This window comes from Corythoichthys intestinalis, chromosome 3 (assembly GCF_030265065.1).
Source record: "Corythoichthys intestinalis isolate RoL2023-P3 chromosome 3, ASM3026506v1, whole genome shotgun sequence".
In the NCBI taxonomy this organism is placed as follows: Eukaryota; Metazoa; Chordata; class Actinopteri; order Syngnathiformes; family Syngnathidae; genus Corythoichthys; species Corythoichthys intestinalis.
In genome coordinates this window covers 46,319,527-46,345,513 of record NC_080397.1, presented here as the reverse complement: position 1 = coordinate 46,345,513, position 25,987 = coordinate 46,319,527, and the positions used below count along the sequence as shown (strand labels likewise).

At 39.2% G+C, this 25,987-nt stretch overlaps 1 protein-coding gene across 1 annotated transcript in view; it reads right to left on the bottom strand.

The window, feature by feature from the left end:
- The window catches only part of inpp5l (inositol polyphosphate-5-phosphatase L), a 48,197-nt gene that overhangs the window by 10,733 nt on the left and 11,477 nt on the right, over nt 1-25,987 (bottom strand). Inside the window, exons 5-12 of the mRNA XM_057832024.1 lie at nt 8,861-8,924; nt 7,409-7,512; nt 7,164-7,216; nt 6,904-7,023; nt 4,474-4,558; nt 4,297-4,389; nt 4,143-4,217; nt 175-248 (exon numbers count right to left, since the gene is read on the bottom strand). Of these exons, the coding sequence (XP_057688007.1) occupies nt 175-248; nt 4,143-4,217; nt 4,297-4,389; nt 4,474-4,558; nt 6,904-7,023; nt 7,164-7,216; nt 7,409-7,512; nt 8,861-8,924 (668 nt within the window). The remainder of the gene's footprint in view (nt 1-174; nt 249-4,142; nt 4,218-4,296; nt 4,390-4,473; nt 4,559-6,903; nt 7,024-7,163; nt 7,217-7,408; nt 7,513-8,860; nt 8,925-25,987) is intronic.

Sequence of the window (25,987 nt, the reverse complement as noted above, 5' to 3'; positions counted from 1 at the left end):
TACATTATGAGGCAAAAACAAAATCGTAACGCAAAGGCACTAGGGAAACTAACTTTAGTCGGATTACTGGCTTGCAAAAACTAACGCGTTAGATTACTCGTTACTGAAGAAAGTAATCAGATTACAGTAACGCGTTACTGACAACACTGGCAGTAAGCAAGATAAAAATCTCACCTGGGTGGAAACTGGATTTCCTCTTCTCTAACAACATCATGAAAGGCAGTAACTTCTTTGTCATATTTCAGCAACTGGAATGAAGAGGAATATTATAATCATTTTAATTCAAACTTTTTCCTCTTTGAGATCTGATAAAGAACTAAATAAATTTGCAAGAGCCACCTTGAATTTCTTCAACTTTGATTGTTTATAGGCAAACTAATCTACTGAGAAATGTATTGTTTACAGGATATATGGGTCATTTTCAGATAATTTGATTTGAACTGAATTTTACTGACATACTTCATTTTTGGGCAGGTCTTTACTTTCCAAGAAAAAACATCCAAAGTAATAATTTTCCCCCTTTTAAAAGCCACAATGTACTAGTGTGGCGTTATTGTTGTTGACGTCGCAAGACTGTGACGTCACATGGTTGCGCTGCCGGGCTTCCAGAGTATGACTCAAGCGACATGAACATGTCATCTGTTCAACCATTTCAATTTGAACCCGAGAGGAACATTAATGAGCATGACAGCACTGTCGATATTTCACAGAACGAGCAGCAAAAGCAAAATGAACATGAAAGACGGGATGAGACGAGACGGTGGGGGGGGGTGTTATGCCAAAATGTGCTACACCGGTGAAAGAGGCGAATTTGAAACCCAAAGTACTACCGTGCGCTCTAAGCTTGTTTTTTTTAGATGCATACAGACAGAACATACCAAAGATGCCTTAAGAAAATACCTAATATAATTATATAATATATATATATATCAGGGGTCGCGTTAACCGAATATTTTCCGTCGTTGACCGGTTTTTTAAAACGGTGACGGAAAAAACTGAAGTCCATCCGTCATTTTGACCGGTTGCAATTCACACCCCAGACCACAAGGTGGCGAGTGAGCATATTAATTAGCTATTGTCTCTCTTGATGCATGACGTCGTTGGCCTTACTCTGAAAAACGTCAAGGCAACTGAGTGTCCGAAGTTTCTTCAAAAAGCCCCAAAACGACGATGGTGTTGATAAAAGAGGTGAAAAAACAGGGACTGCACAAGCGGACACGCAATTCAAGTCCATGCGCACCAGGAGGAAAGTGTGAGACTACGTTCAGGCCACAGCAGGTGAACTGTTAATTTCATTGTTCCATATGCTACATATGGTAGGCTACCTAACTACTGGGGCCACAGTCAGCTGTTTTTGTCACTACGGAGAAAAAGTTACATATTCATCTGCTTGATGTGTGATGGCACGGTGTGGATTCTCTGTTAAGCTTGTTCGGACAGAATATTAATTTAAAATGAATGAAAACTAAATACTATTGAATATGTTGAAGCGGTATGCAATGTTAAGAGTCTTGTTAGCTGTCGGCGAACTATCCTAGACCCCTCACTATCCACTCGCGGGGGCCTGCGCTTGTCAGTGACGTTCCTTATTCTCGCTATATGATTATACAACTTTAACATTTGTTAATAATACGCTCTGTGTGTAGTATCATCCATCGCTTTTCCTTTTTTAAATGGGCACTTATAAGCGAACGCAAGAAGTAACAATGGGAACATTTTTAAACAAGCATTTCACGGGAGAGCATTTCGACTCTTCGGCCAATCATATAGCGAGAGCGAGTGGATAGTGAGGGGACCGCGCGCTGCTCTTAAGTGTCTCTGTCACGTGACTGTCGTAGCCGGTGTAGGCGCTTGAACCTACACCGGTAACGCGCTCGGCCAAATGGACACACAAGTACGGAAGGTGAATTATGCCAAACAAAGGGTCACCACAATGTCATTATCATCATTTTAAAAATTTAAGTGACGGGTAAAAATAGATTATGACCGGATTTTTATGACCCTGTCAGTCAAAATGACAGACAACGAAAAAGTCTAGCGCAACCTCTGATATATATATATATATATATATATATATATATATGTTAGGGCTGTCAAAATTATCGCGTTAACGGGCAGTAATTAATTTTTTTAAATTAATCACGTTAAAATAGTTGACGCAATTAACAACAGGACAGTGTAATTTCCACTTGTTACTTGTGTTTTTTAGAGTTTTGTTGCCCTCTGCTGGTGTTTGAGTGCAACCCATGAGCATTGTGTAATTCAGTGCTTCTCAATTATTTTCTGTTATGCCCCCCCAGGAAGACGTAAACGTTCTGCGCCCCACCCCAACTCTCTCCCACCAATGTAAATACACTGTGGTAACATTTGACTATAAAATTCTTATTATTGTATAAGTACACCTTAGCATAACATGGTGTCCTTTTTAATATTAAAGAAGAAAATGAAAATAAAGTGTAAAAATAAAATAAAATAAAATAAAAAAAAACAAACACATCCATACTGTAAAATTAGACTCAAGATACATTTTTTGACCGTTTGATACTGGGGAAAAAAAAATTGAATAAAATCAATAAATAATCATTAATTCAAAATGATTAGCAACATTAACTGAAGAGGAAAAAATGACAAACAATTGTACTGAAAAAGCAAGGATTCATAGAACAAAAACAACAGTGTCAATGGACAGAGAGACTGTTTTTATTTTTGGTGCAGGCAGTATCAGCTCCTTTGCTGTGGTGTTGGGTTATTTTTGCATTGAGCAACTTGGTATGCCATCTTATGTGATGCTGACAGTGCTCGCTGGTTTACTGATGTAACACTGAAAAAGGAGGACGCTTGTTGGCAATATTGGCACGTTTTCGCAAAAAAAAAAAAAAAAAAAGAATTCTTGCTGTCCGCTGCGAACATTTTTAGACAAAATAATCAGATTGGTCTTTACTCGTCTCCCGCTGTACTAAAAGTCAAAGCCAAATGCGCCACAAGCTTCGTCATATTTTTTCATCTTAGCTTTTCATATCTCCAGTGCTATTTGCTGTTTGCTCTTGTTTGGTTGAAAAATACTGCGCAGATGCTGAAAATGAGAGCGCCACTGCCACCCACTCAGTAGATGTGCAATTACACCTTATTCTAGCAAAAAAGTATGTTCCCCAAGGTCACATGCGCCACCCCCAGCATCGGTCTGTGCCCCCCCTGGGGGGGCCCGCCCCACTATTTGAGAAGTACTGGTGTAATGGTTGACATTAACAATGGCGGGCTACTACTTTATTTTTTGATTGAAAATTTTACAAATTTTATTAAAACGAATACATTAAGAGGGATTTTGATATAAAATTTCTATAACTTGTACTAACATTTATCTTTTAAGAGCTAGAAGTCTTTCTATCCATGGATCGCTTTAACAGAATGTTAATAATGTTAATGTCATCTTGTTGATTTATTGTTATAATAAACAAATACAGTACTTATGGACCATATGTTGAATGTATATATCCGTCTTGTGTCTTATCTTTCCATTCCAACAATAATTTACAGAAAAATATGGCATATTTTATAGATGGTTTGAATTGCGATGAATTACGATTAATTAATTTTTAAGCTGTAATTAACTCGATTAAAATTTTCAATCGTTTAACAGCCCTAATATATATATATCAAATAAGGGTGGTCTAAATATGCTACGTGACTAATGTGGTCAAAAGATCAACAATCTACTTTAAAGCTACCACAAGAAAACACAATGCTTAAAAGTATGAGAAGGAAAATGGGTTGGTAGTTGCTCGGGATATCGGGGTCTGATGTTATTGGAGAAAGCTCAGTGAGTTCTTGGATAGTAGTGGGTGTAGAGGCAGATGGTAAAAAAGATGGAGGGGAATGTGGAGCAGTAGGATGTATCCTGGAGGTACTTTTGGCATGATTTATGGGTGTAACTGTCTATAAACCCCCAGTTTCCATGCTGCCTCCCTCTTATTTTAAAGTTGTTGGGGTTTTTTTGTGGATGTCAATGATTATTGTGTCAAATGTTTTATTATATGCTGCTGTCTAATTAATAAAAACAAGAAGAAGAAGAAAGATTTTCATCGGATTTGTTGGGGTATTTTCATGCCAAACTAAAATGTGACGAGTTTGGATAATGAACTGACCGCTTTGCCATTGTTTTCTCTGAATGCAGCTTGGTAAAGGTAGGCAAAGAGTTTGTCCTCAATCAGCAGAAGCACCTGGTAGTGAGAAAACAACCTAAGCTCCATAGAAAAAAATTAATGTCAGTGAATGTTGTAGTTTAAAAGACTGAACTACCTGGCGGTCAGCCTTCTCTTCACAGATGATTTTCTGCACTTCATTAGTGCTGTCCTTTTTCACAGTCTGCACTTCAGCCGATGTAGACAGATGCTGCTCACATGTTTGCATAAGAGTTCCGGTTAAATAGAAAGGGCCCTGTGAAAGTACACAGCCACCACTGCTGTTTCAGCATACCTGGACTAGACTCAGCGTGTCCAAACGGAAGTTAAAATCTCCAAACAGGAAGAAAGGCATCGGTGTGTGGCAGTTGTCTGATATCCTAGAAGAAACAAATTCAGCGCAAGCTTTAGCTACTAATCTTTGGTCTCATTCTGGTTTAGACATGTCAGAAAAGTCACACAAAATAAGATGTATACCATATTTTATGTTAATTCAACATTACGACTCACATTGAAAGCTGTAAGATTTCAGCTTGCTGTCAAAGTTTAACCTAAAGATTGCTATTTGTTTTACTTTTAGGAGATTCACTTCTGTTTGCCTTTTAGTAACAAGAAATAAAATGTAAATTAATCTAGATCCATTGATTTGATTCAAATGTAATTATATAAATGGTCACACTTAAAGTAACACTATGTAACTTTTCAGTTTTGGTTGATTTTAGCGATGCCGGTGGACAAAAGCGGCAGTCTTTTGCCCTAAGGAAGAATGCGTTTCCCATGAGGACAAGCGCACACCCGCAGTGTTGTAAACGCATTATCGATATTGCTTAACGATTCGATTCTTTATCGATTCTCTTATCGATTCTAATTTCGGGAAAAAGAAGAACGAACATTTTGATTGGCATCGAGTTAGGCATCGAGTTTGTTTAATCAGAAGTCACAACCTTACAAACTCACAATGAGGTCAAAAGAGGCCCTAAGCCTCAATGTTAACTGTGGCAATAAGTGGCAAATGCAAAAGAATGTGTAACATTTTACTGAAATATTTTTCTAATAGAAATAAAAAATATTCGTATATATTGGCATATAGGTCGTTGTTCTGCGTTTGGCAATATGTGTCAAAGCAGGGGTCCCCAAACTTTTTCCTGTGAGGGCCACATAACTTTTCCCTTCTCTGATGAGAGGCCGGGGTCAGTTTGTAACAGAAAAAGTTTGACGATTGCAGGAGTGCGTAAATGTAAAAAATATTATTGTTTTTCAGAAAGCCACAATCAAATAACCCTCTGTGGATTCTTCACGGAACAAAAGTAAATAAAATAAAAATAATAAAATAATAATAAAAAATAAAAATAACACTATTAATTAAATAGATAATAACCAAATAACCCTCTCTGAGTTATTCACTGAAAAAGGCGAGGAAATAAATAACACTACTGAGGGGGGAAAAAAATTTAAAAATTCAAAATGCTCTCTGGAATTGTTCAGGGGGCCAGACCAAATATGGAGCCGCGGGCCGTAGTTTGGGGACCCCTGTTTTTATTTACCAGTATATTGAAATGCATGCCTTTTAGTTTTTATGGTGGTTTCACGCTCAAGTGGTGGCACCCTTGCGCTTCCTCACGCGAAGAAGAACGCGCTCACGTGAAGAAGAGCGCGCTTACACGCGAAGAAGAAGAAATGCCGCATCCAAGCGAGTGAGTGAGTTAGTGAGAAAGCGAAACACTGCCACGAGCCTACGTTCTTTGTTAATGTTTGTAAAATATCTACAGAGGCAACGCCTGTATGTATCCTCTTCTGTGTTGTTGTTGTGTGTTTCCACTCGCGATCGGACACTTAAATCCAGTTGTGTAGTGGTTTAAACAATGTGCTAATGCTAGCGAACGCATGCTAACTGTTTGTTATTACCGTGTTAGCAGCTAATCATCGCTGATTTACGTTGATGCAAACCTGTTTGTTATTGGGGACGAAATCGATTTGTTTCATTTCTATTTTTAGTTTCAAGTGATGGTTGAATAAAGTCAGCAAATTATACCAACGTCTTCTGCATCGTCATTTGGGAGTTCAGCTAGCTGTATAGCCAGGACTGAGCCTTCGCGTCTCGGTGAGGACAGTGCAGTCTATTCCCTCCCGATGCAGTTATCTCCATCTTACAATGACTGCAAGTCGCTTTGTTGTAATTTTTCCTCGTGAAGACACACTTTCGAGCGTTCGAATCTACGTGCTGTCATTGTTATGTTTACGGCGGCAATGCTCCTGCTAAACTATCGTAACCTTTCATTTTCACCCTTTTTCCTGATGAAGTGTAGCCAAACTTTGGAGCGAGTGGTTCTTGGCGCCATGCTAGTTTGATGCGTCTGGACAACAAGACACGTCACGACGCAATATGCGTTTTTAGAGATCATTAAAGGGATCGTTAAGGCTTTTTCATTGTGATGTCGAGGCCTCGAAACACTCGGAACCGGTTCGGAATTGGAATCGGATTTCGATTCCCATCCCTACTGTTCACCCATAATAAAGTCATAAAAGAACCAAACTTCATGAATGTTTTTTGTGACAAAGAAGTATCTGTTCCAATCTCTCTATCAGAGAAAAATCTGAGTTGTAGAAATAACTGGAAACTCAAGAGAGCCATGACATTATGTTCTTCACAAGTGTATGTAAACTTTTGACCACAACTGTATGCACTGAAGTCATTTTTATGTTTGGACATTGCTACAATTCAGACCTGTTGATGACATGTTGGAGAGCGTTTTTACGGTTGGCAGAATAGATAGAAGGACTAGAATTGCAGGCAATGAGGTTGGAGGCATCATGAAACAGGTGGACGTTGACCAGGTCCAGCCCTCTGGGAAAACATCAAACGCACATGTACACATGACACGTGAACACAAAACAGAAAGTGCTATTAGCGGAGGTCACTTAAGTTGTGTTAGTTTGAATCTTTTCCATGTGTTGTCTGGACTATGATCAGTGTGATGAGCATACCGGTCGTGGATGATCCAGCGGGTCCTCATGAAGCCCTTCCTGGACCACTTGAACTACAACACAGACAAATTAGCAAGAGTCATTAAACAGCAGCCATATTGATCATTATTGATCCGTTCACATAATTTATCTCATCTCCCTGTCAGAGTAGACAGCCACTGCATCCCCAGTAGACTCATTTGTCCACACATCTCCCTTTGGGCCAAGTATTACTCCCACCCTAACAAATACACACAAACACTCACATCAGGCCAGAAATTCTTTGGGAATTTTTCTTTCTCCACAGTAGTGACCCCATCTAGGGAGCCCACGTACTTGTCCAGTCCCGGCACTGCTTTAAAATCCTTGACTGTGAAGTGCAAAGACGAAAGAAGTAGGGAGAGGTAGGTGTCAGAAAATAGAGTGGGGAAACATGCAAACAGCAATCAATAAACTGGTGTTAACCTCATCAGTGTGGCATACGTGATGAGGGGGATCTATAAAGCGGTCATTAGACAGAGTTTGGTGAGCGACTATCAGTTTGGACCAAACAGCAAGTGGCAGCTCCATGATGTTTATGGTTCTTCCATATGCTTTTTGGAGGAGCTTTTTCACACCTAACGTGACCAGACTACAAAGCTGTAAAATGACGCTTTTTAGAATTCTGGCATTTTGCAAATGCGCAATGGCGGCTAAACCTGAGGAAGGGCCGGAGCTATTCAAGCCTCATCACAACTTAATAGGGTTGTAACTGTACACAAAAATCTCGATTCGGTACGTACCTCGGTTTTGAGATCACGGTTCAGTTCATTTTCGGTACAGTAAGAAAACAAAATGCAAAATATAAAAGTGATAGTTATTTATTACTAACCTTTGTGCCTTCAACAATAGGAACAATGGGCTATTATTTATTTCATTATGTGCTTATATTTTACAAATGTGATGTAGTATTAATTTATATTGTGTATATTTTATGTTGTATAACTTTTGTTCCTATGTGAATATTAGTTCTTACTTGTTTTGTTGTGGTAGGAGGGTTTTGTATTGAACACGGGGGCCGTGTTGGTTATTATTATAGCAGAGAAGACAGCAGTAAATCAACAAAGACAAGTCAAATGTGCCCCAATCTACCACTCATGAGATCTGATGGACTAAAAAAGTGGGTTACGATTGCATATTAGTTTGAAAAATCGACCGGATCCATCGTATTTTTACGCGAGTGACTTCCGGTCTGCCCGATCCTAGCTACCAGTAGTAGTATTGATGCAGGAGGGTCGCGTCTCGCGTCAAATAATAAACTCTGCCGTTCTTTGCCCGTGTGTCGTGTTGAGCCGCTTCTGGGACGCGTCTAACACGTGGCCGCACTGCCACTGGTGTGCATTGGCTGATTGACTTTAATACCCGCGTTTCACTGCGTTCTCGCGGCGGCCACGTTGTCGCGCCGTTGACGCTTCTGGGTTATACTGTCCTACCGTGTTTGGTCCTCATTATAGTAGAGAAGACGGGAGTAAACATTATCTACACAAAGAAACTGTAACCCGATCGACTCACAGCCTCGCAAGGGTTACATTACGTTAGAAACTCGTTCGGTACGCCTCCGTTCTGAACCGAGCACCACGTAGCGAAACGGTTCAATACAAATACATGTGCCGTTACACCCTTACAACTTAATCTTGCTTAATTTTGCTTAACCACAAGAAAGGTTTTTTTTTTTTTACCAATAAAGTCATACTGGCGGATGTTCTTCAATGACTTGTGGATGAAGTACATGCTGCCCAATGCCTACAAGAAATAGACAAGAAAGAGCTGTGTTATCATGCCTGAAAGTAATAAAAAGGTAATAACAAATTCAAAACGGTTGATATACTGCAATAAAAAGAGACTGTGGAAAGCAATCCAACACAATTAGATAAGAACAGAGAGTCCGTCTCACCAAATCTGATCAAGTCCTTCCTTATCAGAGCACAATTTCTATGTCTTTGCATGCCATGCAAAATATTTCAGAAAAGCGATTCTTTCGATTCTATTAGTTGTAGGATGAAATTGGCTCCAATCAAGCCACAGGGTATGGCAGACCATTGGAAAATGGAGTGATAGTCTTCCTTATTCAAAATCCTTTCAACCTTGTTCAAATCTCCCACTTTGCCATCACTAAAGCAACCCAGAACTATCACATTACCAAAACTATCACATTAAACACTCCTCAACAAATTAACAGCTAAAATGTCAAAGGTTTGCAATGCTGTACTTACTGCAAATGGAGAATTATTTGATTAATGCAAAGTTTGATGGAGAAAATTTTAATATACAGTGGGGCAAATAAGTATTTAGTCAACCACTATTTGTGCAAGTTCTCCTACTTGAAAAGATTAGAGAGGCCTGTAATTGTCAACATGGGTAAACCTCAACTGTGAGAGACAGAATGTGGAAAAAAAAACAGAAAATCACATTGTTTGATCTTTAAAGAATTTATTTCCAAATTAGAGTGGAAAATAAGTATTTGGTCACCAACACACAAGCAAGATTTCTGGCTGTCAAAGAGGTCTAACTTCTTCTAACGAGGCTCCACTCGTTACCTGTATTAATGGCACCGGTTTTAACTCGGTATAAGAGACACCTGTCCACAACCTCAGTCAGTCACACTCCAAACTCCACTATGGCCAAGACCAAAGAGCTGTCGAAGGACACCAGAGACAAAATTGAAGATCTGCACCAGGCTGGGAAGACTGAATCTGCAATTGGTAAAACGCTTGGTGTAAAGAAATCAACTGTGGGAGCAATTATTAAAAAATGGAAGACATACAAGACCACTGATAATCTCCCTCAATCTGGGGCTCCATGCAAGATCTCACCCCGTGGCGTCAAAATGATAACAAGAACGGTGAGCAAACCACACGGGGGGGACGTAGTGAATGACCTACAGAGAGTTGGGACCACAGTAACAAAGGCTGCTATCAGTAACACAATGCGCTGCCAGGGACTCAAATCCTGCACTGCCAGATGTGTCCCCCTGCTGAAGAAAGTACACGTCAAGGCCTGTCTGTGGTTTGCTAGAGAGCATTAGGATGATCCAGAAGATAACTGGGAGAATGTGTTATGGTCAGATGAAACCAAAATAGAACTTTTTGGTAGAAACACAGGTTCTCGTGTTTGGAGGAGAAAGAATACTGAATTGCATCCGAAGAACACCATATCCACTGTAAAGCATGGGGGTGGAAACATCATGCTTTGGGGCAAAGGGACCAGGACGACTGATCTGTGTAAAGGAAAGAATGAATGGGGCCATGTATCGAGAGATTTTGAGTGAAAATCTCCTTCCATCAGCAAGGGCATTGAAGATGAGACGTGCCTAGGTCTTTCAGCATGACGATGATCCCAAACACATAGCCAGGGCAACAAAGGAGTGGCTTCGTAAGAAGCATTTCAAGGTCCTGGAGTGGCCTAGCCAAAATACCAGCAACAGTGTGTGAAAAGCTTGTGAAGAGTTACAGAAAACGTTTGGCCTCCGTTATTGCCAACAAAGTGTACATAAAAAAAGTACTGAGATGAACTTTTGGTATTGACCAAATACTTATTTTCCACCATGATTTGTAAATACATTCTTTAAAGATCAAACAATGCGATTTTCTGTTTTTTTTTTTCCACATTCTGTCTCTCATGGTTGAGGTTTACCCACGTTGACAATTACAGGCCTGTCTAATATTTTCAAGTGGGAGAACTTGCACAATTAGTGGTTGACTAAATACTTATTTGCCCCACTGTACAGCATGTTTTATGTGCTATTTTAATTGCTGATAATGTAAGACCATAAAATAATATGCCAATATTAAGAGTAAAATGGTTTGCATGATAAGTCATGTAATTGTGATTTGGTTACAGTTACCAGGTGAGAGAATATTTTATTATCTCGACATTTAAGATTGGCACATGAGCCACTGAAATTGTAGTAAGTGATTGTGCTTATCTTGTTTCATATTATGCTGGCATGAGCTCAATGTCCGCGAAAGACTTGGCTGGACCTGCACAATGATACATAATGTATGTTCATGATTAGTTCTGCCGTCATCAAATCAAAATTGCTATTTTGAGCAATCAGACAAAGAACTTTCAAAGTTCCCTAATCTTTGGACAGTAAGGCGCACCTAACAATAAGCCGCCACACACCAAATTTGACACGAAGACAGCGTGTGTGCATAGGTAAACCGCAGCTGTCCTCACTGTATGATGAGATATTTACACTAGGGTTGTTCCGATCACGTTTTTTTGCTCCCGATCCGATCCCGATCGTTTTAGTTTGAGTATCTGCCGATCCCGATATTTCCCGATCCGATTGCTTTTTTTTGCTCCCGATTCAATTCCAATCATTCCCGATAATTTTTCCCGATCATATACATTTTGGAAATGGATTAAGAAAAAAATTAATAAAACTCGGACGAATATATACATTCAACACACAGTACATAAATACTGTATTTGTTTACACTGGTATGGAAATCATTCTAGGATGTTCTACAAACAACTAATAAACAGAAAAACAAGCTTCTGCTGTGCATTGGAATGAGTTTATCACTAGTAGACGTTCGCTGCCATCCCTCCCACTTCAAACGGATTGAACGTCTATGGCCATCAGTGGCAGCCAATGCCAGGCAATGAGGTAATTTTGGGCCATTTAAGATCATTTACCTGTTGTTTTTTTAGTTACTTCCTGTAGATTTGGGGGTATTTTATGGGTCACTTTAATCACCTAAATGTATAGGCATTGACTCAAACTTACCAGGAAATGACCTGTAAATGCCCCTAAATTCGGACCGGATGACTGTGAATGCTCTGGTTTTGAATGAACGGATGTTCCCAGTCTAAAACGGATTTGGCATCAAGCACCGTCAATGGCAGTCTTAGAGTGAACTGAGAAACTATTATGGTGGAAGATTTTGGTAGCAACTTGTTGGTTCCTTTTTTTTTTTTGACACCTTTTGATACCTTTTTAAAACGATATCTCGTTTCTTGGCAGGAGCATATCGATAACCTTTTGGGATACAAAGTATCACGATTAAAGATGCCGATCGATCGGGTCCGATTTTCAAAGTATTGGAATCGGCAAAAAAATATCGGACATGCCTTTTATTAATATATATACATACATATATATATATATATATATATTTTTTTTTTTTTCATTAAATAGTTTTCTAATTGTATTTCACGTTACAGACAAAATGTCTTACCCTCATCCAGAGTCTTTAGTTTTGGCTTAAAGTAGGACTGTCTAATTTATCGCGTTAACGGCGGTAATTAATTTTTTAAAAATTAATCACGTTAAAATATTTAATGCAAATAACGCATGCGCTGCACGACCCACTCATGCATTGTCGCGTTCAATCTATAAAGGCGCCGTTTTACCAATATATAGAGCTAAAAGGCAGTGTAAAATGAGTAGAGTGAATTTAGGCAGTCTTTGGAGCCTTTATTTAATTGGCTAAAGTCTTAAAATCCCCCTCTCAACAATTAACAATATCGTGGGAAGCAATGTGGGGAAGAAAGGTAATAGTTGATCTTTTTCTTAACACCATATGTTATTTCTCAACGCAGAGAAGATATATCAATTGGTGTCACTACGCACAGTCATGGTTGCACTTCCCATCATGCATTTGGGCAGAACAGTTAAATGGCTACAGTATCCTTTACTGAAAGCTCAACAAATACACTAGATGGCAATATTTAGTCACAATATACAAAGTCACATTTATCCTTTAAGAATTACAAGTCTTTCTATCCGTGGATCCCTCTCACAGAAAGAATGTTAATAATCTAAATGCCATCTTGAGGATTTGTTGTCATAATGGTAAATGGTGTTACACTTATATAGCGCTTTTCCACCTTTCAAGGCGCTCAAAGCGCTTTACACTATCTCACCATCCACCTACTGGTGACGCAGCACCAGGAGCAACGTGGGGTTCAGTGTCTTGCTCAAGGACACTTAGACGTGTTCATCAGGGCGGAGAATCGAACCCACAACTTCTGGGTTGGGTGACAATTACTCTACCACTGAGCCACGCCACCCCGTAATAAATAAAATACATAATACATAATAAACAAATACAGTACTTATGTACTGTATGTTGAATGTATATATTCGTCCGAGTTTTATTCATTTTTTTCTTAATGCATTGCCAAAATGTATATGATCGGGAAAAATTATCAGGAATGATTGGAATTGAATCGGGAGCAAAAAAAAAAAAAAAAAAAGCAATCGGATCGGGAAATATCGGGAAATAAAAAATACTCAAACTAAAACGATCGGGATCAGATCGGGAGCAAAAAAACATCATCGGAACAACCCTAATCACGATATATCACCATTCGACATTTTGTCACACCTCTACTTATGACCGCGCTGTCAAATAAGTGTTACCTATTAACCCAAATAAATCAGCAAATAAGCCGCAGGATTCAAAATAAATGAAAGAAAAAAGTAGCGGCTTATAGTCCGAAAATTACGTTACAATGTATTTAATATTGTGATCGTTGGTTGGGGCCACACTGCATTTTTTTGGTTATTTACTGCAGCTGCAAGAAAAGAGGAAACATATAGCAACAACTTTCACAATGAAGCAGTACAGTCAAAAAAAAAAAATACAGTTGTGGTCAACAGGCAGTAAGAAACTTAGCAAGTGTGTAATATTTATCGTTTCAATTTAGTGTGTGTACCTTTTTTACAAACTGCAAAAGCATTGACCCCCAAACAAAAGGCAAAAAGTCACTTATATGTGGTGACAAAAATATCAGAAATCATCGCAAGCTGACAGCTGAGCAGATGAACGGAGATGTTTGTTTCCCCATTGTGTGGGAGCGGCTCATACAAAGACTGATACGGTAAGATTGTTTGTTACTCTGCCAGACACCACAACAAAACACAAGAGACAAGAAGCCCCCCACACCACTAACCCTGCCCTACAAGCTGTAAGTGCACTACAACACCCAATCATCCCTAACATGGTCTGACAATTTTTAATGTACTAACTGCCTGCTCCACTGATCTGATTAATCACGTCCCGCGAGATCAATAGAGACAGAAGATTAAAACAATTGAAAAGGTATTAAGCAGTGAGCCTGCCGCTGTCTGCCAACACTGTTCGAAGGGACCGGCGGCAAAAGAAAAATCAGCCATTGCTCAGGGGGATCAGGGCGTGACAAACAACTGCGCAAGACCCACCCCCTCGGCAACTTCCGACCCTGGCCTCAAACAACTGGCCTCAGCAAGAGAGATCTCTCCCAAAAGGCGCCATTACTCATCTGTGCTGAAGTTCTCCTCGTTTAACAAAACAGAAGTGTCTTTGTGCTTTGCCTGAGTGAACAGCAATTAGGGAGCAGCTTGTCCAAACTTAGGGCTGGAGTGTGGACAGAAAGAAGGTTGTTAATAAAAACTATTTACCAAAACATTGCACAAACGGGGACAGTAAGGTCTAAATTTGTCCTAGTTGAGTTTTAATAGTGCAAGACAAACACACACTTTGCTGCACATACTCTTGTCAGCACCTATCTTCATCAATCAGGTGTGTGTGTGTGCAGTTTAATAAAAAAAAGTATTGACTTACAAGTGATTTTTTATCAAAACACCATTTGTACTGAAAATGCATGCAAGTCTACCCCATTTACTTTTGCAGCCCATCATAAAGAACAACCACACACACACACACCTAAGACTCAAACTCTCTCTCTCTCAACCATGTAACTGATGATCTGAAGCCGGGGGTAAACAAATTGAAAATCAATACAGGTGGCACCGACCAAATGAGAATGAGGCAACACAGCGTGGACGGGAGGGCTGGGGGTGCACAACCCTCTCAGGGGCACAGGGTGGAGGGTGCGAAGACTGGAGAGCAGGGGGAAACTTAGTCCCAGCTGCCACCCTGGCCGGCAACACACACTTTATTTATTGTATACAAATAGGCTGGAATCAATAGTTTTAATCTAGACTTAAATGTATTGACTTGGGCCTGTCACCCGCACACCTGGCCATTGACTTTCTCCTTCTGATGAGTGGCGCCTCAGCAAACAAGCATGACCGCTGAACCCTGCTGTCACAGGACGAGTGAAAGGGATCACCTGGGAGGAGTATGGGTTAATAGTTTAAGAAAGACTTTCAAGTGAAGTGGGGACACTGGGTTATACAGTATCTTGCAGTCTAGTGTACTTAGCGTATTTTTCAGACTGTGAGTCGCAGCTGAATATAAGTCACATCTGTACAAATCAAATTTATATACAAAAATCTGAGAGGTCCTCAAAGTGCCTTACAAGAAAGCAAAATATAGTAGCTGAATAATAAAACACAGGAAATAACTATACAATAAAATAGACAACAAAAAATGTCATTACCACAAATAAAACAGGTAAAATCCAAACACATTTTAGTCAGTTGAAAAAGCCAGTCTAAAAAAATCGGTCAAATGTACTAACCCTAGCAAAAAAGTATGGAATCACCAGTCTCAGATGAGCACTCACTCAGACATTTTATTATGTAGAGCAAACTCAGATAAAAAGCTTATAAAAATAATGAATTAGTTTGAAAGTGCAACTCCTTGGGATTCAGAAACACTAAAAGAAATGAATAAAAACATTGTAGTGGTCAGTGAATATTTTTATAGCGCAAGTACAGGGAAATATAGAATCACTCCATTCTGAAGAAAAAAATATGGAATCACTCCATTTTGAGTAGAAAATACAGACACACCCAGTCAATTTCCTTTCCTTAATTGGGCTCCTGCCTCAGATTAGATCTGCTTGTTAGTCAGCAGTGAAAAACAGCGCAGTTATCACGTGTTTGAGGGCTGCTGGACCAAGTGGATTCACAAGAATCATGGCTCCAACAAGAGATGTCTCTTGAGACCAAAGAGAGGTCCCCCACTCCCGACCAGTGTTTCGTCTCCAGGCTCCATGCAGGCTTGCAAACACGGTAAGATTTGTTTTCTTGGCCAGGGAATACGCAATGTTGCTTTAGCCTTTAAAGGTCTATGCTGAGTGATCATTACACACTAAATTTAACTCGTAGCGTTAGCATTGCGTTCGCGTTAGCATTAGGCTAATGTTAATGGCGAGCATCCTCTTAAACTCTCGGACGACTTTTATTTTTTTATATGCAGTTTGTGGCGTCCAAAAGGGTATAATTCATTGAAAATAAGGTACTGTTTTCCTGCTGAGTTTGTATTATCACCAAATTGACGTTGTCTTTGTGGACGCTACAATAGGTGGTCACCCATCAATGCTCATTTGAATTGGTTGAAAACCTTTATTTTTGGAGTTTTTTTTTATTTTTTTATTTTACAGACGAAAACATTTTTGGTAAACGTCGAATAAAACTACACTAAGACAAACACATTTTGAGATGACTAAAATATGATTAGGACTAATAAGTATTAACGTCGAATAGACTAAGACTAAGGTCATGTCCACACATAGCAAGCAGGAGGGCATCTGGCAAAAAGAAGATTTTTTTTGACGGTTTGGCCTATCATCCACACCCAAGCGCACATTTAAAGAAGGGTTCTTAAGAACGACAGGGAAAATGAAAAAGTGCGAATTCTGCATTTGTGGCGTCATCACGTGATCACTGATAACCGAATATTTAACTGTGGAAACGTCACTGACTGCGACAAACTTTGTCCTCACGTCACACATGAAACCAATGCTTACATTTGGAGTAAATTAAACACCCGCTTTTTTGCTTCCATTTTTTTTCACAAACTATTGCTGTGCTTCTTCTGAAGAATTGGTACAGTGGGGAGAACAAGTAGAGGTCTGTAATGTAGAGGTCCATGTAGAGGTATGTAATTTGTATCATAGGTTCTCTTCAACTGTAAGGGACGGAATCTAATACAAAAATCCAGAAAATCACATTGTATAATTTTTAAATAATAAATTTGTATTTAACTGCATGAAATAAGTATTTGATACATTACCAACTCGTAAATATTTCGGCTCTTAGTTATTTTTTAAGAACCCCTCCTGTTCTCCACTCATTACCGGAAGTAACTACACCTGTTTGAACTTGTTACCTGTATAAAAGACACCTGTTCACATGCTAAAACAAGCAAACTCCAACCTCTCCACAATGGCCAAGACCAAAGAGCTGTGTAAGGACATCAGGGATAAAATAATAGACCTGCACAAGGCTGGGATGGGCTACAGGAAAATAAGCAAGCAGCTTGGTGAGAAGGTAACAACTGTTGGAGCGATTATTAGAAAATGGAAGAAGTTCAAGTTGACGGTCAATCTGCCTCGTTCTGGGGCTCCATGCAAGATCTCACCTCGTGGGGCATCACTGATCATGAGGAAGGTGAGGGATCAGCCCAGAACTACACGGCAGGACCTGGTCAATGACCTGAAGAGAGCTGGAACCACAGTCTCGAAGAAAACCATCGGAAACACATCACGCCGTCATGGATTAAAATCCTACAGCGCAAGCAAGGTCCTGCTGCTGAAGCCAGTGCATGTCCAGACACGTCTGAAGTTTGCCACTGACCATCTGGATGATCCAGAGGAGCAATGGGAGAAGGTCATGTGGTCGGATGAAACCAAAATTGAACTTTTTGGTCTAAACTCGGCTCGTCGTGTTTGGAGGAAAAAGAAGGATGAGTACAACCCCAAGAACACCATCCAAACCGTGAAACATGGAGGAGGAAACATCATTTTTTGGGGCTGCTTCTCTGCCAAGGGTACAGGACGACTGCACCGTATTGAGGGGAAGATGGATGGGGCTATGTATCGCCACATCTTGGCTGACAACCTCCTTCCTTCATTGAGAGCCCTGAAGATGGGTCGTGGCTGGGTCTTCCAGCAAAGCACACAGCCAAGGCAACTAAAGAGTGGCTCCGTAAGAAGCATCTTAAGGTCCTGGAGAGGCCTAGCCAGTCACCAGATCTGAACCCGATAGAAAATCTATGGAGGGAGCTGAAAGTCCGTGTTGCCCGGCAGCAGCCCCGAAACCTGAAGGCTCTGGAGAAGATCTGCATGGAGGAGTGGGCCAAAATCCCTGCTGCAGTGTGTGCAAACCTTGTCAAGGACTACAGGAAACGTTTGGTATCTGTAATAGCAAACGAAGGTTTCTGTACCAAATATTAAGTTCGATTTTTGTGATGTATCAAATACTTATTTCATGCAATTAAATGCAAATTTATTATTTAAAAATCATACAACGTGATTTTCTGTTTTTTTTGTAATAATTCCGTCACTCACAGTTGAAGAGAACGTATGATACAAATTACAGACCTCTACATGCTTTGCAAGTGGGACAACCAGCAAAATCGGCAGTGTATCAAATACTTGGTCTCCCCACTGTATTATGACCCATTATTTTTATTGTCATGAATGTACTTAAAAATGAATGAAAGCGGTTGGCTGTGGGAGGTATTTTTTATTTTCAAACGTGCGGGAGTGGACGCAATTATTTTTTTCCCTGACGTACGTATTGGGGCAGAATCCTAGTTTTAAAAAAAACAACCCCAAAAAAAAAAACTTAGGTGTACACATGGCCTTAGACGAAAAGTAAAAGGGCTGCCAAAAATAACACTGCTCCCGATATTAATAAAGTTGCCATAAAATAAATACCGTATGCCTAATTTTACAACACATATTTTAAAGCAGGGGTCTCCCACCTATTCCACAAAGGCGCACTGTGGGTGCAGGATTTCAATCCAACCAAACAAGATGGCACCTTTTCATCAATCCGGGGTTTAACAAGTGCAATCAGTTGATTGCGGTCAGGTACTGCTTGCTTTAGCAGAAACTTCATTGGTTCAGCTGTCTGTGCTGGATCAGTTGGAACAAAAACCAGGACCAACACCGCGGGCCTTGAGGATTGGTTTGATTACCCTTCCTGTAATGTTTTTGTATGTTTTGGGTCAGGGCATCTGTTAGATGAAATCACATGATGACCAAGTCACACAAGCACATTTCCATGGGATAATAGAAAAAGCCATATCGGGCATAATCTTCGAAGATAACTAATAGGGTGTGACTTAACAGGACTTTCTTCAAACAACCACTGTCAACTTAATCATTAATGCAAGCATATTAGATCATCGGTTCAAAAACCAATGATCCTTCACTTGTTAAGGTCCACAGAATAATTTACAATATTGAGTGCATCCCTACATAAAGGGACCAGCACGGCAAGGAAACAAAAAATAAACCAATAACATTTCCCTGCTTCAGCTTTGAGCACATTATACTGTATATATCTAGGATATGATTGTGATTGTGGGGAAAAAATGATACAGTGCCTTGCAAAAGTATTCGGCCCCCTTGAATCTTGCAACCTTTCGCCACATTTCAGGCTTCAAACATAAAGATATGAAATTTATTTTTTTTGTCAAGAATCAACAACAAGTGGGACACAATCGTGAAGTGGAACAACATTTATTGGATAATTTAAACTTTTTTAACAAATAAAAAACTGAAAAGTGGGGCGTGCAATATTATTCGGCCCCTTTACTTTCAGTGCAGCAAACTCACTCCAGAAGTTCAGTGAGGATCTCTGAATGATCCAATGTTGTCCTAAATGACCGATGATGATAAATAGAATCCACCTGTGTGTAATCAAGTCTCCGTAATCAATGCACCTGCTCTGTGATAGTCTCAGGGTTCTGTTTAAAGTGCAGAGAGCATTACGAAAACCAAGGAACACACCAGGCAGGTCCGAGATACTGTTGTGGAGAAGTTTAAAGCCGGATTTGGATACAAAAAGATTTCCCAAGCTTTAAACATCCCAAGGAGCACTGTGCAAGCCATATTGAAATGGAAGGAGCATCAGACCACTGCAAATCTACCAAGACCCGGCCGTCCTTCCAAACTTTCTTCTCAAACAAGGAGAAAACTGATCAGAGATGCAGCCAAGAGGCCCATGATCACTCTGGATGAACTGCAGAGATCTACAGCTGAGGTTGGAGCGTCTGTCCATAGGACAACAATCAGTCGTACACTGCACAAATCTGGCCTTTATGGAAGAGTGGCAAGAAGAAAGCCATTTCTCAATGATATCCATAAAAAGTCTCGTTTAAAGTTTGCCACAAGCCACCTGGGAGACACACCAAACATGTGGAAGAAGGTGCTCTGGTCAGATGAAACCAAAATTGAACTTTTTGGTCACAATGCAAAACGATATGTTTGGCGTAAAAGCAACACAGCTCATCACCCTGAACACACCATCCCCACTGTCAAACATGGTGGTGGCAGCATCATGGTTTGGGCCTGCTTTTCTTCAGCAGGGACAGGGAAGATGGTTAAAATTGACGGGAAGATGGATGCAGCCAAATACAGGAACATTCTGGAAGAAAACCTGTTGGTATCTGCACAAGACCTGAGACTGGGACAGAGATTTATCTTCCAACAGGACAATGATCCAAATCATAAAGCCAAATCTACAATGGAATGGTTCAAAAATAAAAGTATCCAGGTGTTAGAATGGCCAAGTCAAAGTCCAGACCTGAATCCAATCGAGAATCTGTGGAAAGAGCTGAAGACTGCTGTTCACAAACACTCTCCATCCAACCTCACTGAGCTCCAGCTGTTTTGCAAGGAAGAATGGGCAAGAATGTCAGTCTCTCGATGTGCAAAACTGATAGAAACATACTCCAAGCGACTTGCAGCTGTAATTGGAGCACAAGGTGGCGCTTAAAAGTATTAACGCAAGGGGGCCAAATAATATTGCACGCCCCACTTTTCAGTTTTTTATTTGTTAAAAAAGTTTAAATTATCCAATAAATTTTGTTCCACTTCACGATTGTGTCCCACTTGTTGTTGATTCTTGACAAAAAATTAACATTTTATATCTTTATGTTTGAAGCCTGAAATGTGGCGAAAGGTTGCAAGGTTCAAGGGGGCCGAATACTTTTGCAAGGCACTGTACATAGATGATATATGTGCAGCATCTAGAGCAGTGGTATACCCAACCCTATGAGTTTCACTCGTGCATTAACCGAACCCTTTGGAATTATAAAAATCTTTTTCTTATTTTTTTTTGGTTTCAAATTCAAAATCTATATGTTGAAGACAGCAAAATAAAACCAGGTGAATTTCCATCAAATTTCTTCTCATTTAGACAGCATCATTTCAAACAGGCCAAAATGTACGGTATGTTTTTATCTTTATGCCTGCAGCATCATCAGACCACTAAACCAAGACTGGCCCCAAAGCGCATATTTTAGAATTTTTCATTCAAATTTGGAGGAATATATCTTATATTGTTTGACATTAAACATGCTCGGTTGCATTAACCTTGACCGTGCAGTTTCTGTCATGTTTACATCTCAAATAATATCAAATTTAATTTAAAAAAAAAAAAAAAAAAACACAAAATGATCACCAAATTTGTAAACAAAGTCATTATGTTTAAAATAAATAAATAAATAAATAAACAAACATGAATCTTCTCGCAAATCCAATGAACAGTGTGAATTTACAACAAATAATTTTGCATTTTGATTTGCTTTTCACATTGGAAAATGAAATTAGACAATTCATTTCACACTGTTTCTATTTTTTGTATTTATTTATTTATTTATTTGGACATCGAAATTCTCATCCTATCACATCCTTGCCTCACATATTATTTTCATGTTGTAAAATGTCACGCAAATGTTGTATTTCTATGTAAACGCAGTGCACGTTACCGTAGTTCTGTTGTACTTTGTCATACTAAGTGAGAGTCAACCTTCCGCTGAGAAAAACTGTTTCTCCTCCTATCAGACAGTGTTGTTTTTGGCAGCCCTTTTAATTTTAGTCTTAGTCTTTTGGACGATAATACTTATTCGTCTAGGTCATATTTTAGTCATTTGAAAATGTGTTTTTTCTTCGTCTAGTTTTTGTGGAGAAGAACTCAAGACTAATTTCATCTGGTTTTAGTCGACGTTTACTAAAACAGTTTCCTTATGTAAAATGTATCAAATTTACTCCAAAAATAAAGGTTTCCAACTATTTTGAATGAACATTGAGAGACGAGCACATGTTGTAGTGTCTACAAAGAGCACGCCAACTTTTGTTATTGTACACACTCAGCAGGTAAAGAGTACACTCAGAACTTTGCGCACTCAGTCCATCGTGGAAAAAATATAAATGAATAAAATGCTGTATTTTATAAAGCTGTCCCAATCCGATCACGTAGTCCCTTCAATCTCGCTCCTGCCGCTTTTCTTGGTTAGGCAGTGCACTGGAGTTGCTTATTAGAGTTAACGATAATTAACAGACGATCTTGCCAGAGACGCTTACTTCAAAGCGCCGCATGTGTCAATCATAGTTTAACTCGTTAAACAGTTGCTGTGGCAACCCAGTGTGTGTAAGTGAGCACCTTGAGCGGATTTGAGTGGACTCGCTCAATAAAGCATTTAATAAAGACAAGCATTTTTCTACTTTATTCTTGTTTAAAAATAATTTGGTGCGACAGTAAAATATTTAAAACAAAATTATTGCATTTGAAGTGCTTGAAAACCATTTATTAATATTTACATATATACAGATACAGTGTAATATACAGTGCCTTGCAAAAGTATTCGGCCCCCTTGAATCTTGCAACCTTTCGCCACATTTCAGGCTTCAAACATAAAGATATGAAATTTAATTTTTTTGTCAAGAATCAACAACAAGTGGGACACAATCGTGAAGTGGAACAACATTTATTGGATAATTAAAACTTTTTTAACAAATAAAAAACTGAAAAGTGGGGCGTGCAATATTATTCGGCCCCTTTACTTTCAGTGCAGCAAACTCACTCCAGAAGTTCAGTGAGGATCTCTGAATGATCCAAAGTTGTCCTAAATGACCGATGATGATAAATAGAATCCACTTGTGTGTAATTAAGTCTCCGTATAAATGCACTTGCTCTGTGATAGTCTCAGGGTTCTGTTTAAAGTGCAGAGAGCATTATGAAAACCAAGGAACACACCAGGCAGGTCCGAGATACTGTTGTGGAGAAGTTTAAAGCCAGATTTGGATACAAAAAGATTTCCCAAGCTTTAAACATCTCAAGGAGCACTGTGCAAGCCATCATATTGAAATGGAAGGAGCATCAGTCCACTGCAAATCTACCAAGACCCGGCCATCCTTCCAAACTTTCTTCTCAAACAAGGAGAAAACTGATCAGAGATGCAGCCAAGAGGCCCATGATCACTCTGGATGAACTGCAGAGATCTACAGCTGAGGTGGGAGAGTCTGTCCGTAGGACAACAATCAGTCGTACACTGCACAAATCTGGCCTTTATGGAAGAGTGGCAAGAAGAAAGCCATTTCTCAAAGATATCCATAAAAAGTCTCGTTTAAAGTTTGCCACAAGCCACCTGGGAGACACACCAAACATGTGGAAGAAGGTGCTCTGGTCAGATGAAACCAAAATTGAACTTTTTGGCCACAATGCAAAACGATATGTTTGGCGTAAAAGCAACACAGCTCATCACCCTGAACACACCATCCCCACTGTCAAACATGGTGGTGGCAGCATCATGGTGTGGGCCTGCTTTTCTTCAGCAGGGACGGGGAAGATGGTTAAAATTGACGGGAAGATGGATGCAGCCAAATACAGGAACATTCTGGAAGAAAACCTGTTGGTATCTGCACAAGACCTGAGACTGGGACGGAGATTTATCTTCCAACAGGACAATGATACAAAACATAAAGCCAAATCTACAATGGAATGGTTCAAAAATAAACGTATCCAGGTGTTAGAATGGCCAAGTCAAAGTCCAGACCTGAATCCAATGGAGAATCTGTGGAAAGAGCTGAAGACTGCTGTTCACAAACACTCTCCATCCAACCTCACTGAGCTCGAGCTGTTTTGCAAGGAAGAATGGGCAAGAATGTCAGTCTCTCGATGTGCAAAACTGATAGAAACATACCCCAAGCAACTTGCAGCTGTAATTGGAGCAAAAGGTGGCGCTACAAAGTATTAACGCAAGGGGGCCGAATAATATTGCACGCCCCACTTTTCAGTTTTTTATTTGTTAAAAAAGTTTAAATTATCCAATAAATGTTGTTCCACTTCACGATTGTGTCCTACTTGTTGTTGATTCTTGACAAAAAAATTAAATTTCATATCTTTATGTTTGAAGCCTGAAATGTGGCGAAAGGTTGCAAGATTCAAGGGGGCCGAATACTTTTGCAAGGCACTGTATATATATATGTATGTGTATATATATATGTATGTATGTATATGGCGGAAAACACAGACAAGACTGAAAAAGCAGTTTCTGCTCTTGCACTACTCTTTAAAAGAAACTGCTGTATTTTAAGCCAAAACAACTGTTGTGTTTGATAGAAGAACATGTCTGTATGCTGCCATAGCAGATTCATGGCGCGTTAAGCCTCCAAACCATTTTTAATTTGTCCATTTTACCCTGGAAAGCCCCGTTTACAGACGTCGCACAACCGCTTTTGTTTCAACCCAGCCATAAAACGAAGGTAATTATTTTTATTACTCAAAATGTGCGTCATTTTTAGCTTAGAATCAATCATTGATGTCTAATATTTCGTTTAAAAAAAAAAAAAACGACTTTAAAAAAATTATTCAATCGCATATTTTAAAATTTTAAACAAATTACGTCACAATGAAAAAATGGCGTCTCTAAAAGTCACGGATATCTACCTCATAAATCGTGCTTAATTGTATTTTTTTTTGTTACTGTCACATTTTCTCTGATATGTTAGATGTTAAATAATCGATCCAAGCAAAGAAAATTTGAAAAAAAAAAAAGGAAAAAAAAGAAACAATGGCTGTCAAAATTATGGCGTTAACGGGCGGTAATTAATTTTTTAAATTAATCAAGTTAAAATATTTGACGCAATCGCACAAATGCCCCGCTCAAACAGATTAAAATGACTGCACAGTGAAATGTTTACTTTTTGTGTTTTTCGGAGTTTTGGCGCCCTCTGCTGGCACTTGGGTGCGACTGATTTTATAGGCTTCAGCACCCATGAGCATTGTGTAAGTAATTATTGACATCAACAATGGCGGGCTACTAGTTTATTTTTTGATTGAAATTTTTACAAATTTTATTAAAACGGAAACATGAAGAGGGGTTTTAATATAAAATTTCTATAACTTGTACTAACATTTATCTTTTAAGAACTACAAGTCTTTCTATCCATGGATTGCTTTAACAGAATGTTAATAATGGTAATGCCATCTTGTTGATTTATTGTTATAATAAAGAAATACAGTACTTATGTACCGTATGTTGAATGCATATATCCATCTTGTGTCTTATCTTTCCATTCTAACAATAATTTACAGAAAAATATGGCATATTTTATAGATGGTTTGAATTGTGATTAATCACGATTGTTTTTAAGCTGTAATTAACTTGATTAAAAATTTTAATCGTTTGACACCCCTAAAAAAAACGTTTAAAAGGGTAAATATTGAAACAGAAAATCTCGACCACTCCTTGATTTCTGTGATTTCTGCATCCTTACCCTTGTTATATTGCCATGTTTCACCCATAAAATCCCCCCAAAATCCATCTGTGGCCATTCACAGCTGTGTCTTGACACTCAGTGATACATGCTACATGGAGTTTTTGGATCGAAAAAAGGTAAGTACGCGATAATATTATCGTTAAAATCATGGCGTCTGTAATTTTGCTCTCGTGTGCTCTCACCTCCAGATAGGGTTTTGCTGTTTAAAAAAAAAAACATTTTTAAATGCCCACCTGTTCAAAATTTTCTTCCCCCAGAAAATTGAGATTTTAAGCTTTCCAATGATGTATCACACATGCATATCGGACAATTTTGAAATTTGGCCGAATTGGGGGGCTCAGAGCGGAAACGTCAAGTCACCTGACTGTTTTCCGCCATATACAAAC